The 17,903-nt window shown below is 41.7% G+C and overlaps 1 protein-coding gene across 2 annotated transcripts in view; it reads right to left on the reverse strand.

The window, feature by feature from the left end:
• Positions 1 to 16,245, reverse strand: part of LOC142101975 (H-2 class II histocompatibility antigen, E-S beta chain-like) — an 85,306-nt gene extending 69,061 nt beyond the window's left edge. For both annotated transcript variants that reach the window (XM_075186467.1, XM_075186466.1), the window contains exon 1: positions 16,103 to 16,245. In XM_075186467.1, the coding sequence (XP_075042568.1) occupies positions 16,103 to 16,178 (76 nt within the window). In that variant the 5' untranslated portion in view covers positions 16,179 to 16,245. The remainder of the gene's footprint in view (positions 1 to 16,102) is intronic.
• Between the last annotated feature and the right edge of the window lie 1,658 nt (positions 16,246 to 17,903).

A 17,903-nucleotide genomic window follows, 5' to 3' on the forward strand; every position in this document is an offset into this window, starting at 1 on the left:
CGGAAATGTCCTTCCTTGTGGAATCTGTAGTTCATTTTATGACAAAGCTGTCACGATTTTTGGGCAATTCTTTTAGACCACACCAAATGTCAAAATGTTGTGCTGACTTGTCTGCATCACCACTGGGTGTCTTGAGAAAGTTTTTTTGTAGCAGCAGTTGCCAAAGAAACTGAAGGAGGAGACATCGTCGTGTCATGTACCACTTGAGCTGTCAGCTTGCTGACCAGGAGCTCATTGCATCTCTTGAGATGTGGGTCAGTTGGAAACAAAGAGAAGACATAGCTCTTAAACCTAGGAGCATGCACATTTGCCAAAATGTAGTGATCCCATTTCAAGGTGTTGATAACTCTCGGATCCTGGCGAAGTGAATGAAGTACTTGATCTACAAGTCCTACATAGTTAGCGGAATTGCTTTGTTTCATCACGTACTTCAAATTCTCTAGCTGCTTTTCCAAAAGGTTAATTAAGGGAATCACTCGACTCAAGCTAACAAGTTTATCTATCCCTACCGAATCTCCGAAATGATCAATCCAGCAGCTTTCAGATTAGAACTTCCATCCTCACTACGGATTCCCAATGTGTTTCAAGTCTCTCTGCTGAAACCGGTGGTACAAAATGAATTTTCAAACATCACAGCTTCACAACCTCCAGCTACTTCTCAAGATCAAACTGAGTATGAGATCATACAACTATTGGACTCTCGTAGATCCAGAGGTTCACTGCAATTTCTAGTCGATTGTAGAGGCTATGGGCCTGAGGAACGTTCCTGGGTTAAAGCTTCAGACATTCATGCCCCTCGCTTGCTCAAACAGTTTTGGAAAAGATTCCCTAAAAAATTATCGTAGGTGTCCGGAGTCCACCCTTTAGGAGGGGGGTACTGTAACAATCCTGTCCAGGTTTGCTACTTTCCCTGTCTGCTTTGTTCTCCTGTGGATCACATGACTCACCTTCAGGGCGGGCCAATGAAATCTGCTCTATTTAAACTCAGCACTGAGTCCTGTAACCGGGAATGGGAGGATGTAATGAGGGTGGATGAGAGACGCAGATCTTGTGCAGAACGGAGTTGGCGAGTTGGGAGATATTTTGAGACAAGAGAGAAGATGTATGTTGGTGCAGCTTTGTTGATGGCCTTGTAGGTTAGTAAAAGTATTTTATATTGGATCTAAATCCTTTTTTGACACCCCTTCTCTCCCTCTAACCCTCTCCCCCCCTTTTTTTTTTATCTCTCCAAAGGACAAGACAGACACATGTACATACTACAAGGCCAACTGATACACTTTATTTCACCTATCCTCAACACTGTGCCCACCTGGATACACTCAATACAGCTACTACAACCAACACACCAAGGCGATACACACCATATAGGTAAGCCATATGTCACTCACCGGACTGTGAGTGCTTCTTCCCGTACATTTAGGAACCGTGGCCGTCCTCCATCCTGAGGGTCTGCGCATGCGCAGCCCTTTCAAACCCTTCAGTACCTGTCCCTTTAACTTAATTGGCAGATCAGGCAACACTCCCTATATTAAGCACCTGTGGTCAATACCACGTTGCCTGATCTTGGAGTCTCATTCCCCATGAGCCTCTGAAGGTGTTCCTGTGTTTCCTCGTGTATTCAGCGCTGCTGATTCCTGTGGTTTCCAAACCACTTCTACCCCTGTGGTTTCCAGACCACTTCTACTCCTGTGGTTTCCACACCACTTCAACCCTCCTGTGTATCATCGTGACTGTTAGCTGATTCCTATCCGCTGCCTCCGTGCACTACAGTCTTCAAGCCACTTCAACTCTGCTATGTATCATCGTGACTGTTGCTGATTCCTATCCGCTGCCTCCGTGCACTACAGTCTTAAATCTACTTCAACTCGCCGGTGTTTCATCGTGACTGTTTGGCTGATTCCTATCCGCTGCCTCCGTGCGCTTCAGTCTTCAGCTCATCTCATCTCTCCCGTGTTTCCTCGAGACTGCTACAACTGATTCCTATCCGCTACTCTCCGTGCTCAACAGTTCCAGCTCAGCTCTGCTCTCCCGTGTTTCATCGTTGCTGCACCTGCTGGTTGCTATCCGCTACCTCCGTGTATCTGCAGAGTCCTGCTGCTGCTACTCCTCAGTTCTACTCGTCCTACAACAGCTGATCCGCTCTCCGTGCTTCTCCGTGTTCCCGCTGGTCTCTACTCGCCAGTCTGCATCGGATCTGCGCCTCACTACTTTCATCTCATCTAGACCATCGCTACTCTTCAGGGTCCTCCAGGAGTCCAGTTCTACATACTACTGCTTCCTGAGTATTTGTTCCCCTGCTGGTCTATCTACCTGTGCGCTGCACCTACTTGATTACCGCTTCACCCCTCCAGGGACTTCGCATCCTGCCGGCCTCCAGCCGTTCAGGTATCTCTGCACTCCTGTCTGACTGCCTGCTTCTGAACCACGGTATGCATACTTCTCATTGACTGTGCTGGTGTATTGCATATCTTGCTGGACTGCGTTTGTTCTCCTCTGGAGTTTGCTATCCGCTGAGACTATTGCCATCATTGACTGTGTTATCTTGTGCCGGATTACCTCAAGTGACTTTCTATTATTGCAGTGCTGTTCAGTCATTAATATATTGTGCATGTTATTGTGGATCAAGTTTAAGGTGCCCGTGTATCCCCTGTATTGCAGTCTCTCCCCGTGCTCCTCCTCACATATATATTCAGTGGTACAACTTGCTAGAGGCAGACCACTGATCCCTGTTTCCCGTGTCACCTGTTCCAGTATCCTCTCACATAGCAGTGGTACAACTTGCTAACGCAGACCACTGACTCCCCGGATACCTCCACCTGGATTCCATTCCTTCACTCAGACAGCGGTACAACTTGCTATCCGCAGACCGCTGACTCTCATCACCTCCTCGTTTCTGTTGGACATTCCTCCTCACTATAGCAGTGGTACAACTTGCTACCGCAGACCACTGACTACCTTCACGTGTCCTTTGTCCATACAGTTCCTCGTGTATTACTACATCCATATTACCAGTGCTGCTAGTCATAGACTTTCCTGAGCATCTCCATCATCTGCTATTTCCTGTTCCGTGATCACCCTGCTACCAGAGTACCATATTACCATCTATACTGCTCTAATAAGCCTATCACCTGGTGATCCCTGGGTAAAGACTCCTAGTGCCCGTGACACCATAACACTTCTTTTCGTTTCTATACAGACTCGATAGCAAACGACCTCCACTTTGTGTCACGGTACCTCGCATTGTTACCAAACAAAATGACCGGGAACCACTTTACTCCACCATAGGCAGCACTACAGGTAACACAACCACAACAAGGCAGACAGTCCTAAACCTCAATTTGTAATTAATATACAACGAGTCAGTGTTGAAGGAAATTCTTGGCGTTTTGTTGGATGTCAAATGGCAGTACACCATCTACAATTGTAATTTGAAGCCTTGGTGAAGGATCCCCTACTTCATACTGACAGTTCACACCAAGGTCTGCATTTACACTACCTATCAGCCTGGTAGTCCAGTATAAACTAGAGATGCTTGGGCCTAAAACCGAGCCCATCTGAACATTGCAGATCCGAGTACTTTCTCTGCAATTTCTCACGCCCTCAGAACTGAAAACGAGGCAAAACGGCATTGTTGTGTCGTCGGATCTTGCGAGTTTTGGATTCTATAAGTACCACATTCCATGGAGATCCGGGACCATTTCACAGAGAGACAGAGAATGGGTAGCAGGGTTCTTGGCAGTCTCCAGTGCAGTTGGGCAGCATGATTAATGAAAGAGAAAGAGGAGGGCTGGCAGTGTTCTTAAAAGTCTCCAGTGACCTTGTACTTTGTTATAGCTCACACAGAAACAGGAGAGGTGGCAGTGTTCAGCGCTGAAACAGAAATAATAGGACTGGCAGTGTTCTTTTAAGTCTCCAGTGACATTGTACTGTGCCATAGCTCACTCAGAAACAGGAGAGGTGGCAGTGTTCTTGCCAGTCTACAGTGTACGTGCCATTGCTCATTGTCAGTGCTGAAACAGAAATAATAGGGCTAGCAATGATCTTAAAAGTCTACATTCACATTGCTCTGTGCCATTGCTCATAGAGAAACAGGAGTGGTATCAGTGTTCTTGTCACTCTCCAATCTCCAGTCACACTGTTCTTGTCACTCTCCAGTCTCAGTGCCATTGGTCACACAGAAACAGGGGTAGCAGTGTTGTCATCACTCTCCAGTCTCCAGTCACATTGTTCTTGTCACTTTCCAGTCGCCAGTCAAATTACTCTGTGCCATCGATATGGATTCACATCAGTCCACAGAAGACCAGCACCAAGCAGCTGCTGGCACCAGTCATCATGGTGATACTAATCCCTCTACGTTACCTGCTAAAGTCTGTGTTCAAGTGCATAGTGGTTTTAAGTCAGGGAAACCAAAATGTAAAAAAAAAAGCTTTTACCTTTTTAAAGAAAAAAACACCTCTCTAATAAAGGTGAAAGTTTACTGTAGAAAAAAAAATTGCCAAAATGCCATTCTACCCAAAATATTGACAAGCATACGAGTATCAGCTAGCTCCCTTCTCTCAGCTAGATCCCAGCACCTGCAATCTACACTGTCATCCTCATCAGTGTGTACATCATCCTCATACAGTACTAATTTATCCTCGCTGGAATCCACCATTACAGACGTCTCTGTACTTTGATGTAATTGCCGGAAATGTCCTTCCTTGTGGAATCTGTAGTTCATTTTATGACAAAGCTGTCACGATTTTTGGGCAATTCTTTTAGACCACACCAAATGTCAAAATGTTGTGCTGACTTGTCTGCATCACCACTGGGTGTCTTGAGAAAGTTTTTTTGTAGCAGCAGTTGCCAAAGAAACTGAAGGAGGAGACATCGTCGTGTCATGTACCACTTGAGCTGTCAGCTTGCTGACCAGGAGCTCATTGCATCTCTTGAGATGTGGGTCAGTTGGAAACAAAGAGAAGACATAGCTCTTAAACCTAGGAGCATGCACATTTGCCAAAATGTAGTGATCCAATTTCAAGGTGTTGATAACTCTCGGATCCTGGCGAAGTGAATGAAGTACTTGATCTACAAGTCCTACATAGTTAGCGGAATTGCTTTGTTTCATCACGTACTTCAAATTCTCTAGCTGCTTTTCCAAAAGGTTAATTAAGGGAATCACTTGACTCAAGCTAACAAGTTTATCTATCCCTACCGAATCTCCGAAATGATCAATCCAGCAGCTTTCAGATTAGAACTTCCATCCTCACTACGGATTCCCAATGTGTTTCAAGTCTCTCTGCTGAAACCGGTGGTACAAAATGAATTTTCAAACATCACAGCTTCTCCACCTCCGGCTACTTCTCAAGATCAAACTGAGTATGAGATCATACAACTATTGGACTCTCGTAGATCCAGAGGTTCACTGCAATTTCTAGTCGATTGTAGAGGCTATGGGCCTGAGGAACGTTCCTGGGTTAAAGCTTCAGACATTCATGCCCCTCGCTTACTCAAACAGTTTTGGAAAAGATTCCCTAAAAAATTATCGTAGGTGTCCGGAGTCCACCCTTTAGGACCAGGTTTGCTACTTTCCCTGTCTGCTTTGTTCTCCTGTGGATCACATGACTCACCTTCAGGGCGGGCCAATGAAATCTGCTCTATTTAAACTCAGCACTGACACCTGCTCACTGTAAGTGCAACTTGTTTGCTAGCCTGACTCCATGGACTCCTGTGTATTCTCTGATCCTTGTGTATTCCTGAACTCTCCTGTTGAATTCCTTGTGGGTGAACCTGCTTCATCAACCAAGTGCTGGTAGCACTATCTTTGGGATTCTCCTGTTTGTATGTATCTTTACGCATCATTTGACAAGACTGTGTTTATTATGCCAAGTGTGCAGATTCTCATCATTGGGATATACTGAACTGCCATCTTACCTATACTACTGTACAAGAACTTATTTGATACCTTCCAGGCTGGTCCGCTGATGCTGCTATTTCTACACTCTGCGGTGATCAGACCCTTACCTTACATATATGTTGTAGTGCTAATCTCTACTAATTACCGGACTCCGGTGGTATCCTGAACATCGTTACTCACCATCTCTGTGTACAGAACTTTGCTGGTCTCTATCCTTGTCATGTCTTGTTACAGCTAATCACCATCCATGCTGCACACTGACTGCTGCCAAGTACAAAACCATTGCCATGCCCTGTCGTGACTAACTTACATATTCTGACGTGCATAGAATCCTGCTGTCATCCCTATTACTGTGTCTTGTCGTGGCACCCACTACCTGCTGTGTATTCATCAGTGATGCGCTCTGGCTTGGCTAAGTCTATTCAGTGCTGGTACAGAACTCTGTTGTCAATTGTCATCTCACTGTTTCCTATTGTGGCGATTTACCAACTCTCATTATACAGAACCCTGCTAGTATTCAGCCGTGGACTCCTTCTGTGCTCAGAGGATGCAATACATATTCTATGTGTTTCATTGATACTTGCATTTATGTCCCATATATATATATATATATATATATATATATATATATATATATATATATATATTCCTTGTGATTTGCAGTACTGCTGTGTTTAATGCTTAACCATTCCTTGTAATGTTATATATGATAATCTGCTTATCTCTAACATCTCATTACTATTTGCTGCATTGCTTATCATGTGTTGATATGTACTAATGCTCATATTCATTGAAGTACTTATTAGCAGACCCATTGCCTTGTGGTCTTATTCTCTAGCGCTCGTATGATCCTGACTCAGCTAAGTCACGTGCCCAGGCCTTCGTGGGAACCGCCCACTAGGCCTGATATTATTCCAGTCCATAAGAGGTTTCAGCACCTTGCTCAACACGAAAAGCATTCTCCACTGCGCTGGACTAAAGTACATTTCCCCTCCAAAGGAGGAGAAATGTACAAAGGAGGAGCGGCTATATCTTGCATCTACTCATCCCAAACGCCCCCTCTTTCACTTCCTTCTGAAAATTCATAAGGATTCAATCAATCCCCCTGGCCGACCAATAATATCTGGTATTGGATCTTTAACATTCTCACTCTCGGAATATATAGATACATTTCTGCAGGATGCAGTCAAGAAACAAAAATCATATATTAGGGACACAACAAAGATATTAAATATTCTTAACAACATCCAATGGGAAGACAATAATTTTCTGGTTACTAGTGATGTGAAAACACTTTATACTTTTCTTAGAGAGAGAAGTTATACCGAAGAAACAAATTGATTTCATCATCAATGGGATAAATTTCATCCTTATCCATTGCCATTTTTGGTTCGAAGACACCCACTTTCTTCAGTAGCGCGGAACAGCGATGGGAGCCAATTTCGCAACAAGTTACTTAAACCTCTTTATGAGCAGATGGGAGGAAGAAGAGATTTGGGGAAAAACATCAGTGGTTGCGAACTTGGTCCTCTGGAGGCGCTTTATAAATGATATTATCTTCATATAGAGAGGAGACGAGGAAACTCTTTTACAATTTGTGAAGAATATGAGTATTAATGGAAAGAATTTGGAATTTACAACCATGGTAAGTCGTGACAAAGCTGTATTTTTAGATTTGGAGATTGAAATTGTAGACAAAAAAGTGTAAACAAAAACCCACTTTAAAACTGTGAACTGTAATAGTTACATTCCAGCCACCAGCAACCACCATCCAATATGGCTGAAGAATGTCCCTCTTGGACAATTTATCCGGGTGAGGAGGAATTGTTCCAACACAGAAACCTTTATTGAACACAATGAAATCCTTAGATCAAGATTCGAAGAATGAGGGTATGACCAAGAAACTATTAATGAGGCTATTTACAAAACAGCAAATACACAGAGGGAAGGATTACTAGAATATAGGATAAAACCAAAGCTTGTATCACAAGAAAACATTAATATCCCATTCATTACTCAGTATTCGAATTCAGCGCCTGCCATTAAGAAAATAATAACTAAACATTGCAATCTGTTACTAAAGGATGATGTTTTAGGCAAACTTGCCAACTCTCCTGGAAAGTCCGGGAGACTCCCGAAATTCGGGTCAGTCTCCCAGGCTCCTGGGGGAGCTGGCATTTCTCCCGGATCCAAGATTTCACAGAGAATCGCGTCATTTGACGCAATTCTCAGTGAATCACACCATTTTGGAGGGTGGGAGGGGGCGGGGTGAGGCCAATCGCGGCATTTTGGCCCCCCGTGACGTACAGTACGGTTTCGCAGTGGGCGGCGCCAAAATGATGCAGTTGGTCGTGCCCCGCCCTCCAGTCACGCCCCCAACTCCCAGAAGCAAGTTTCCGGGAGTTGGCAAGTATGGTTTTAGGTGAAATATTACGGATACATGCAAAAATAATTTACAGAAGAGCACCTAATAATAAAAAGAAATTAGTCATTTGCCTCTAAAAGCAAAGAACAATTCAAATTGGCTTGCAGTCACTTCAAAAGGGTTTTCACTATGGTAATTGTTGCATACCATGTAAAAATATGGGAGCAGGAACTACTAAGCCAATAATACATTTTGTATCACACAGTACACAAGAAACCCACCACATAAAGGATAGAATCACATGTGAATCAACAGTGGTTATTTATATGGCCATCTGCCCCTGTAGATTACAGTATGTCGGATGGACATACAGGAAATTAAAAGTAAGAATTTCAGAGCATATAAGGAACATTCAGCTAGGCAAAGAGAACCATAGCCTTTCTAATCATTTCAGGGAAAAGCACAATCAGGACCCTTCTGGCTTAAGATTTATTGGCATATGTTTGGTGAAGAAAAATTGGAGGGGAGGAGATCAAAATAGAAGACTTAATCAGGAAGAGTCTAGATGGATATTTACATTACATCTACTCCTCACGGTCTGAATATTGATTTTGAATTAAAGTAATTTTTATAAATTATTGTGATTTTCAGACAAGGACTTGAAGTCACTGAAAAATCCCCTGCAAGAATCCCCATTTTGGGGTCTCCATAAAATATGCATTTATATATTTATATCTCTTATGGAGGATGCCTCATTTTTTAGGGATAGAATAATGATATAGATATGCAAGCTTAAGAAGGCATATAACCTTTTTAGTGATGGTCTCCCTATGTTTTTATAAATTGAAAAAGGATATATTATGAGGTTATGATAGATACTATGCTAATAGATATTATTGAAGAATTATAAGCAATACAATATTGGCTGCTACAATTGGTCTGTTAACTTTTTTATTGAAACTTTTTTATTGTAACTTTTATTGTGGTTTTATAAATTTATTCCATTTATTGTCAAATGGATATATATTTGGTTGGTATAAGTAGAATAGATTTAATGTATGTGTTAACACTAGGAAACAGAGTTTTGACGGACAGAAATCCTGTTAACATAAAATACCTCTAAATTAAGAGAATTCCATTGGATGATTAGGGTATTTAAACCTGATGCTTTATATTGGTTAACACACCCCTTGATGAAGTCACAAGAGGTGATGAAATGCGTTGGAACATTCAGCATATAGAATGTCATCTTGGCCACCCCTCCTGACGTCACGGAGTTCCGGACTGTGAGCGAGAGACACAGCGTCTTCATAACTCTAGAAGCTGCACGCCCAGACTGTCAGTGAGCTCCGGAGGAAGGGATGGACAAAGATACCTTTCAATGACCGGTTACTCTTTTAAAATGTGAGTGAGATTGTTTTTAACTGAGCCTAATAAATTATTTTAACGGCACTACACTATCTCCTCCTCCTTTTTTCCTTTCATGGATCATCTTGCATTGACATATGTCCAACGGAGGGTCTGAGGAGTGAGGAGCTTGACTGGAGGATGTTAAAACACAGAATTATTATTATCCTTTATTTGTTAGGCGTCACAAGGCTTCCGCAGCGCCGCACATAGTACAAACAGTAGACTATACAGGGTATAACAGTACAGAACAATAAACAAAAAGTACCAATACTTCAGAAACTCCAGGCAGGCTGATGCAATAAACAAAAAGCAGAAGAACGGGTGAGGAGACAGGAGGGATGAGGGCCCTGCTCATACGAGCTTACATCCTAAGGGAGGGTTAAACAGACCAGGCACAAGAGGAGCCAGTTGAGGCAATGGGAGAGAGGGGAGAAAGAGCGGAGGAGATGGGGGTTAAGTGGATGGTTGGTGTGTAGAATGTGTAATACATTTTAATTACACCAATCCGAAGGACTATGATTGAAGGCAGAATATTTTATTTGTTTTTTTATTACTGATAATATACGCTTATGCTTAAATTATTGCAGGACTGTTATTCAATTTAAGAATATAAACACATGATAATCGATACTTATGACTGCAGATTATAACTTGCAAGGTTCATTTAGATTATTAAATACACTTTGTCCTTCACTGTGTATAAGCTCAGTACAGATTGCAATCTGCAGGGTTCATTTAGAATATATATCACTTTGTCCTTCACTGTGCAGAGGTTCAATACAGGAAATTTTGGATGTGTTCATGTTACCCTAATGTTTCAATCCCTTCCCTTCTTGCGCCCAATCTTCAAATATATTTTTGTGCATCTATATATTGGTTTAAATCTCTGTTCAATGCAGTGTATTCCAACATATTGGATTCTATGCTGCCCACATGTTCCGTGTCACAGTCTGTCTGAAGAAGATCTAATGCCACTCCAGTTGTAATATCCATTCCTGTGTCTATATAAGTTTGGCAGTTCTTCAGGGATGAGTGGGAGGTATCCACAGAGGAGAAGGAGATTAAAGATGCAGCACGAGCAGACATGGTTTAATAATGTAGAGTTCATTGACAGCACTGTTAGGCTTAAGGCAGCTAAGCTATTGTTAGCTTGTTTTGTGGGGGCCCAAACAAAGCAAGCACTTCAGCCACAAAAGTGGCACTGCTTGCCGCTGGAGTGCTTGCTTTGCTAAACTGTACATGTCCTTTTCAATATCTAATATAAGGGTGGGTGGGAGGGCCCAGAAACAATTCCATCTTGCACCACTTTTCTTTTCTGCCACTGCTGTGTGCCAATGTTTCCTAGATGTGCTATGAACTGCCGTGTGTTTGTGTCGTTGCTCTGTCGCTTACCATCCACCAAGGTTGCTGCAGTCTTTGTGTGAAAGTGTATGAAAATAATAATGTGACTTGTGAGGTGGTCAAAATTGACTGGAAATTAGTGTTATTGAGGTTAATAATAATGTAGGAACAAAAACGAGCCAAATTATGTGATTTTAGCATATTTTAGCAATTTTTCTAAAAAATACAGATCCAAAACCAAAACACGGGGTTCAGTGAACATTTCTAGTATAAACTGTGCTTGAGCATTTAAACCTTTAACCTACATTAAGGCAGTCTACCCAGACACCTTCATTGTGCACAGAAGCTGGGTAGAAGCAGACAAGACCTATCACCTGCCAGGCAGCACTAACAGAGCTAACTGGATCTAATAATATCTGCTTCTAGATCCTGTTTTCATTGAATTTATTAGTTCAATATATTTAATATATGAAATTATATATTACTATATACACAGATCAGCCACAACATTAATACCACTGATAAGTGAAGTGAAGAACATTGAAGCTTATATAGAACACCAGATACTGATTCCAAAGGCTGTCTGCCGCAGACTGAAAGAGAAACACAACTAAGATATTTCTAAGTGGAATTATTAAACCATGAGAGTTTAAGGGGTCTATTTATGACCCTTCGTTTTTTTCTGTAGAAACTTTTCAATCCTCATCGCATAGATGCGGATTGAAAAGTTTCTCATATGTATTAAAAATCAACACAGGAACAGCCGTTCTGAAAAACGGCTGCTCCTGTGAAGTCTTACACTTACCTAACACTGGATTCTTCTCTTTTCCTCCCTCTGCGGTGCCGATCGTCCCTCTTTCAATCCCTGTGCGCAGGCGCCGACCGGTAAACTCGGACATGCGCACAAAGATCCCTGTCTGCAGGAAGCTGAAGCATGTGATGGAGGGATCATGTGATCCCTCCACACATGCGCTGTGCAGCTCTGCTCGTCAGAGCAGAGCTGTTTTCAGTGTAAAGTTTCACTTATGTTAATGTACGCCAGCTTCAGATGGCGCCAGCTTCAGATGACGTACATTAACAAGTAAAAAAAGAGAAATACTTCACCTGCCACACTTTAATACATAGCGGTACTGAGCACTCCCCAAACATTGTTATGGGGAGTGCTCAGAAAAACGCTAATGGGTGCAAAGCAGCAGATATCTCCGATATCTGCTGCTATGCCAGATTAATACATAAGGATTTTAACTGTAAAGTCCCGAACGTTTTCGGGGCTTTACAAGGGGAAAAAACTATAATAAATAGACCCCTCAATGTGTTATATCTTATCCCATAATATTTAACTGTGATTCAACTGCTCAATTCCAATAATGGTATTGAGATAAATCATAATGCTTTTCTAAGAAATTCAAGCTGAATAAACAGATGGTGATTATTAGAAGCTGGATGAATTAAAGTTTTTTGCCTATTATCTCTTATAATTCATAATACAGCATAATACAGCACGGTGGGCAGCACGGTGGCGTAGTGGTTAGCACTTCTGCCTTACAGCACTAGGGTCATGAGTTCAATTCCCGACCATGGTCTTATCTGTGAGGAGTTTGTATGTTCTCCCCGTGTTTGCGTGGGTTTCCTCCGGGTGCTCTGGTTTCCTCCCACACTCCAAAAACATTATAGTAGGTTAATTAGCTGCTAACAAAATTGACCCTAGTTTGTCTGTGTATGTGTGTGTGTTACCGAATTTAGACTGTAAGCCCCAATGGTGCAGGGACTGATGTGAGTGAGTTCTCTGTACAGCGCTGCGGAATTAGTGGCGCTATTTAAATAAATGGTGATGATGATGATGATGATAATACTGGTATATATATACTCTATTTAGATTAATCTATTTCAACAGTGAATAATCACATCAATAGATATTTATCCTTGACATATATCCAGTCTAATATGGAGACATCACATCAACTGTCAATATGGATCTAAAACTTAACCACATATATTATAATGCCGAGAGACCCTATAGGATTATTTAATAAAATTATTATTACCTCAGGAGTTTCCATATAAGGAAAAAATACACCTTCCATTTTTAAATTACATTTTTCTTCCTTTTCTATCTTTTAATCGATTTAGCCATACTAATGGCTAAAGTTTAGTGTGAAGTTTATTTTAAATACATAACAATAAAATTAAATTTTAACATTATATGTATGAATGATGGAGTGCCCCAAAATAAAGAGATTCTTTTTCTCCCTTTTCCTATCTGTGTAATAATGCATGTGTCTTGGGTTGCACCCTCTGCTTCTAAGAATCAGAACTGAATCATTTGACTATACAGCGGATACATTCTGAATAGTACATCTGTTTCATGTGATATTAGGTTCTCTGTGCAGATTTGTTTTATTTCTCTCTTTTTTTCTGTTTCGGTATTTAAAACTCACCTGTTCCTTAAAGCCTACCAGCCATCCACCTAACCCTTTCTTATCTCCCCCGCTCGTTCTTATCTCCTCTCTCCTCCTGGCCCCTTCTCTTTACTCCTCCTATGCTATATCCCCTCAACTGACTTCCTTCTGTGCCTGATGTCTGTTTGCCCTTCCTTAGGATGTAAGCTCTTATGAGCAGGGCCCTCTTCCCTCCTTTCTCTATACCTATTCTTCTGCTCCAACTACACTACAATAGCCATGTCTGGAATTTCTAAAGTCTTGGTAATACTCGTTTATTGTTCTGTACTGTATCACCCTGTATAGTCTCAGTCTCAGCTTGCTGCGTATGTCCATGCTGACCCCTGTCCACCACCGAAAGCGCCTACAATGGCCACGTGAACGCCAAAACTGGACCATGGAGCAATGGAAGAAGATGGCCTGGTTTGATGAATCACGTTTTCTTTTACATCATGTGGACAGCCGGCTGTTTGTGTGTTGTTTACCTGGGTAAGAGATAGCATCAGGATGCACTATAGGAAGAAGACAAGCAGGCTGAGGCAGTGTGATGCTCTGGACAATGTTTTGCTAGGAAATCTTGGGTCCTGGAATCATGTAGATGTTACTATGACACGTGCCACCTACCTAAACATTGTTGCAGACCAAGTACATCCATTCATGGCAACAGTATTCCCTGATGGCAGTGGCCTCTTTCAGCAGGATAATACACTGCCACACTGCAAAAATTGTTCAGGCATGGGTTGAGGAATGTGACAGAGTTCAAGGCGTTGACTTGGCCTTCAAATTCCCCACATCTCAATCCAATCGAGCATCTGTTGGATGTGCTGGAAAAACAAGTCCGAGCCCTGGAGGCCTCATCTCGCAACTTATAGGACTTAAAGGAACTGCTGCTAACGTCTTGGTGCCAGATACCACAGGACACCTTCAGAGTTCTTATGGAGTCCATGCTTCAATGAGTCAGAGCTGGAGGCACCAGGGGAATCTACACAATATTATGCAGGTGGTTTTAATGTTGTGACTGATCGGTGTATGTATGTGTGAGGGTTAATTGCGTCTCACTGGGATGCTAAAGGGTGGCTTGGGCTTCTGGTTATACCTCTGCAGATAAGTAGAGCTTACATTTTATCTTTTTGTGTTTCCAGTACAATAAATATAAAAGTATAGTGAGGGTAGAGGTTGGAGTGTGCTGGACACTCTGGGTATAATACATTGATCATTTAGGCTGACTGCAATATATACATAGAAAGACACACCTGGCACACATGTACAGGGAGAGACACTCTTCTGTACAGAGATACACAATTGTTCATATGTATATGATCAGACACAATCCATTACACTAGTTTTAATGATCTTAATAACAATTTCACTACATGCTATGGTAGTGGCGATTGCCTACATTCCTAGGGCTGCTCACTTCACTAGCGGCTCCGTTGTTAGGGCATATTCAAGGCTGAATTCAAGCTGTTAGAATTACCAGGTTCTGAAATGTGTTTTGCTGTTTGGAAAGTTGAATCTGTGATAAAGGGATTTTGAGTGACAGTTGAACAGGTTTGTGAGACCAGCATTAATGGACTTGGACACCGCCCCCTCACCCCAAATAAAAATATCAGTTCCTGTTATTGGGTCACTTTTGTGCATTTTATAAACTGACCTATATATTATTTTAATATATTTAATAGTATTAAAATCCATGAAACGTGATCTTTCCAGTATGTCTAAGAGACTTATAATTAAGAATTCACTACAAGCGAATCCACTGTACACAAACTGCACTGTTATTATGCATGTTACACAATACAAATTACAGTAGTTACCATTGTGAAGTGTTAGTTTGTAATAGTCATTTTATTTAATGTCTACTAAAACTTTATAGATAAACAACATACATACATATATACTGCATATATATGACATATATGTTATACAAATTGTAATAAAACAGAGAAAATGTTGTTTAATGCCTTAAAAAATGTATCACAGACACTTCTGTCTTGAATTGTAATTGTTTCTAAAAATAAAACTAATCCGATAAACATATTTATTTACTTGGCATTTGAGCAACAAGTAAAAACAGTCCTTTCACAGCTCTCCAAGCCTTTAAATAAAAGCTTTACAGTTATTAACACCAAATTTACTCTAATGAGGTTTCCTTCTCTGCCAGTTGGGGGCAGCACTTACACATCACAATTAGAGTTTATCACGTTGCTACATTTTACACATTCAACAAACAGGTCAATGTAAAATGTGATGGCAGATTTATAGTTAGGGTAAGGCATGTTCTAGATCAACTTTAAATTTCAGTATTAAGCTATCAAATAAAGCTATCAAGTATTTATGTGTTACATGAAAAAACAGCCAGTATTTATCTTATGTGCAAAATAATAAACTAATTTGTACCCCTTGCATTGTAACATGGATTTGTCCAGATAAAACTCACTCATTTTTTTGCCTTACTTTCCTTAATGAATCAGGCCCATAATGTTTATAACATTTCGTAACTATATTATGTATATACAAATATCACCCAAGATTTAATATATGAGATATCTAAATAAATAAATAAATATTTATAAGTCTGTCTAATCTTTTATGTTTTTCTAATTGTTTAGAAACATATAACTAAAACAGATAACTGAGGAGATCACTCACCTATTGAATTTTTGCAGTGGATGATGTTAAATCTCAGAAATAACAGGATTGGCAGAATACAGAACACAGCTCCCATCTTGGTTCTTGTAATTTTCAGCTACTCACAACCTCTACAACTGTTACTGTGACAAATGACAAACATAAAGGATATAATATTATTACAGAGTTATCTGAGACTCTCCCTGTAAGTTACTTGATTGGACATTTTTTTCTAAAAGACCCAATCAGAAGACATGCTCCATTCATCACTTGTTGCTAGGGAGAGATCCTTTATAGATGTGCTGTTTTCTGTCTGCTCATAGACAGTGAAGGGCAATCTGATATACTTCAGTGTTCAAAAGGCTTGCACACTACCCTGTAATTTAAGAATAAAAAAAACCTGCAAACAACCTTAGTGTGCCCACATCACTTATCCCAAATGCCACCATATGCCCCCCACTTGCTCTAATATTCCACCACATGCTGCACACACCTCCCACTTGCACCAAAATAACCCCCACATGCACTCTCCCAGGCTGTCCAGGAGATGCCTGAATTCTCTGTACCTCTCCTTGGAGAGCACACAACCTTCCAGCATGCTGCTCACTTAGCAGCAAAGTGGGAGGGACAAGGGACATCGAAAATGCGATCTGTCGCAAATTGCATAATTTTGGCCCCGCCCTCACGGCTCGATGGCACAATCGCGACATTTCACCACATGGTCGAGACTAAGCGATTTGCGGCACTTGCCACTCAACCTCCCTTCCAGGAAAGTTGGCAAGTATGCCCCTGACCTGCCACACATGCTACTCAGACCTCCACCATGTGCCTTTCACAGCTCCCCAACTCACTGGCTAATCTACAGAGAATACTTCTACCTGTCTGATTCTCCCCTTCTCACTGCCCTGCTGTCCATGTGCTTCAATGCTTATCACCCCATCCCTTTTTTAAAAAAAAATCCAGCCCCCTCTGTTTAAAACATAATGAAGTTCTTTCATAGCCCACATGGAGTCTATACACAAGTAGCCAATCAGACCAGTCTTCTCACGCTACAGACAATCAGAGGCAAGCTGCTTTGATTGGTTATTCGCAGATAGGCTCCTTCAAGGCGCAGGCTGGGAGAGGGAAGCCCAGCGGGCACACAGGCGGCCGCATCCCATGACATGGGATGCGGCCGCGTCATGTGATGCGGCTGCCTGTGCGCTGACGCGGCCGCATCTGATGACATGGGATGCCGGGGAAAATGTGGTATATTGCATCCGGGGGGCGGCCGGCCGGCCTACCCCCCCGCCTTAATAGCGGTCTGACTGAGCGGCCCGGGCCAGCCCGCCCCTGGCTCCTTCTCATTCATGCGTATCACAACTGCACTAGGAGTAAGACCTCCGTCATCAGGGTTTTTAAAAGAAAATGTTTAACCCTTGGATTACTCGAGGATGGAAGAAAATAAAACCCCAAAGGATTTAGAAGTAAAATAAAGATGGTAAAGAGAGAATTGCGGACTCTTTATTTTTATTTTAGTACATTGTGTGTTTAGTTATTTTATATTGCTTTACTATGTGGAACTACTGGACTATTGGTCCCAGCAGGCCTTGGCTGTCAGGACATGCATTGAGCTTATTGTCAGCTTGTTTTGCACTAGTTCCTCATAATTGTCTGCTTTGTGGTTACCAAAGAAGTTCTTGACAACTGAGCCATAACTGCACCAGGCAGAAGCTTCAACGCCATCCATAAATTTTGTGAAATTAGAATCCTTGATAAGTTTATGAATTTGAGGCCATCAAAGATTTCAGCTTTTAGTTTTTCCACACTTAGTCCAGGGAAC

Source organism: Mixophyes fleayi, chromosome 9 (assembly GCF_038048845.1).
Source record: "Mixophyes fleayi isolate aMixFle1 chromosome 9, aMixFle1.hap1, whole genome shotgun sequence".
NCBI classification, from domain to species: Eukaryota; Metazoa; Chordata; class Amphibia; order Anura; family Limnodynastidae; genus Mixophyes; species Mixophyes fleayi.